This window comes from Trypanosoma grayi, assembly GCF_000691245.1.
Source record: "Trypanosoma grayi strain ANR4 Tgr_1624_V1, whole genome shotgun sequence".
NCBI classification, from domain to species: Eukaryota; Euglenozoa; class Kinetoplastea; order Trypanosomatida; family Trypanosomatidae; genus Trypanosoma; species Trypanosoma grayi.
The window spans coordinates 1-2,607 of record NW_008827242.1 but is presented as its reverse complement, the minus strand read 5'-3'; the positions used below and the strand labels follow the sequence as shown (position 1 = coordinate 2,607).

Sequence of the window (2,607 nt, the reverse complement as noted above, 5' to 3'; positions counted from 1 at the left end):
CCGTGGCGCAGCGGGCGGGAGTCGCAGGTGTCGGGCAGCAGCACGAAGCGCAGGCGCAGCGTGCGGGACAGCTACACCTCGATGGAGCCGTCGCTCGAAAGGGCGCCGGTGGACGAGGATGGAGTGGTGGTGCAATCCTTGACGACAACGCCGGCGTCGTCAGCAAGGGCTGCACGCAGAGAGGGGGCGCAGCAGCAGCTGGAAGAGGCGCAGGGGACCGCCGGCGCTGTGCAAGGGCCATGGCCGCAAAGCTTCCTGACGACCCCACAAAGGGCACCGCCATCGCCACAGCAGCAGCCATCACCGCAGGAGCAGCAGCAGCCACAATCACAGCCACAGCAGCAGCCATCGCCACCGCCGCCATCGCAGCCGCAGCCACAGCCGCAGCAGCCACAATCACAGCCACAGCAGCAGCCATCGCCACAGCAGCAGCAGCAGCAGCCACATCCACAGCCACAGCCACAGCCATCGCCACAGAAGCAGCAGCAGTCACATCCACAGCAGCAGGAAGAGAAACAACAAGAGCACCACCACCACCACCAACAACAACAACAGAGACGGCAACGGCCAAGACATACACCTCGTCGTTCCGCCAGATCAGTGCCTTCGTATGGGAGTGTGGAGAACACTCGTGACGATGCCACACTTATAGGGGGCTGCAACGCGCAGGAGACGCTCCTGTATCCCTTCCATGGCGACGGGCAGAATTTTGGTAGGAAGCGGAAGTGCCTGACCTTTCAACTCTACGATGACGAACGTCCTGTCTTTAAAGAGGTGGATACTGGGAGCGACAGTTCGGTTGCTGCTCGTTCTCCCGCCGCTGAGGATGTTGAGATGGGTGGGCTTGCAGCCGCTGATGTCGTGCCCCAGCCGTGGATACGCGGCGTGACGCGTCACGCGGTGCTCTTCACATTTGCCGCAGTCATCATCGGTCTCTCGCTGCTGCACAACAGCCTCTTCGCCACCATTGACGTCGTCGCCGGCGTTGAGCGGGTTGCTGCCCGGCAGCAAACCGTCAAGCTTGCTCTCGTCTTCGCAGACGCTGCGGCGTTCAGCGTGTTCGCGCCCCTTGTGCTCTTGTGTGGTGCCTCCACGCCAGCCATGCCACACATTTTGCTAGTCGGTGCGGCTGTATGTATGGTGTGGAGCGGGGTGTGCACGATGCATGGCTTTGCCCACGGCGAATTTGTGCTGCTGGTGGCGGCGCAGTTGCTGCATGGTGTGGGGCTCGCAGGGTTGATGGTGCCGCTGCTGTTCTTCGCCTGCGTGGAGTTGGGCTTTATCGCGGGCGTCCCTGTTCTGCTGTTTGTCGCATTCCACGCCGGGCTGGCCTCTGTCACCTTGGGGTTCTTTATGTTTCCCGCTATTGCACATAGAAGCAGCAGCAGTGGCATCAGCAACGGGGGCACAGCTGAGGCGGTGCGGGTGTTTCTGTACGCGACGTGTACGGTGCCGCTGTTTGCGTTCGGCATCTGTGCACTGCTGCCGTCAGCGTCGTGTGTCGGGGCGGCGCGCACGTTCCGCCGCTTTGTCAGCGCCCGTGGTCTTCGCGAGGCAGTCTCGCGTGTGGACTCGTGCTTTCTGCTCCGCTGCTTGGCGTGTGGCTGCATCTTTGCGGTGGCGTGCCTCACCGTCGCGTGGTGCAAGCCGCTCCTGTCGCCCCACAGCAGCAGCAGCAGCAACAACAGCAACAGCAACAGCAACGGCGATGACAACGACGGAGACTCGATGGGCGGCGCGGTACACACGGTGGGCCTGATGTTGCTGTTCGCTCTCGCATCACTGCCGCTGTGCCTCGTTCCGCTGTTCGGCCCTGTCGTGCGCTTCTATGAGTCCGGCCCAGCAGCTGCAGCTGTTGTTGGCGTTGTGACGGCGTTTCTAGGAACCAATGCGCCGCTGCCACTCTGGGCGACTGCGCTTTATGGCGTCTCGCTGGCGGTGCCGCTGGCAGGGCTGATGCGTTCTCTCGCCGGGGTGCGGTGGGGCTTTAGCGGGCTGGTGCCGCTGCTGATGCTGACGTTTGTGTTGTCGGTCTGTGCGGCCCTCGCGCTGGGCGTCAGTGCGCTGCTTCTGAGTGCCCGCTTGCGCACCGGCAGTGCCAGCAGCAACGGAGCCCACCCGCAAAATACAGCGATGTGGCAGCAGCAGCAGCTGCTGCAGGACGTGCGGGACGTGCTACTCGTGACGGCGTCGGCGGCAATGCTGCTTCAGGGAGCAGCGGCGCTTCGTATGGCGCGCACGTGAGCCACTCTTGCCGCCACGCGGAGGAGTGCGTAGGGGTGCGGGCCATGCCTTGAGCAGCAGCAGCAGAAACGCAAAGTAGGACGGCGTATCATGCAGCAAGAAGACAAGAGTGAATAAGCGAGGGGGAGAAAAGAAAAAAAGGAAGTAAGGCACCATTAACTGAGATCTGAAGTGGGGCCCACTTAAATACCAGTCTGGCACGATGGAGTGGGAGGAATGTAAAACCTGAGAGAAGAGCGGACATATAGATATATATATATCTTTGCTGCGTCCCGCACACGCGCACACGTGCGGGTCTCTGTCGCTCCCTTTGAGCAATGGGGGCGTTTCGGTCAGTGCACCACTTCATTCTTGTTTTTTTTT

General features: G+C 61.8%; 1 protein-coding gene across 1 annotated transcript; it reads left to right on the top strand.

The window, feature by feature from the left end:
• Positions 1–81: 81 nt before the first annotated feature.
• On the top strand, positions 82–2,244 carry DQ04_16241000 (hypothetical protein; the record flags this gene model as incomplete). Its single annotated transcript, XM_009317439.1, has 1 exon — positions 82–2,244. One exon carries the CDS (start codon positions 82–84, stop codon positions 2,242–2,244), a length of 2,163 nt encoding a protein of 720 aa, XP_009315714.1.
• Positions 2,245–2,607: the final 363 nt, after the last annotated feature.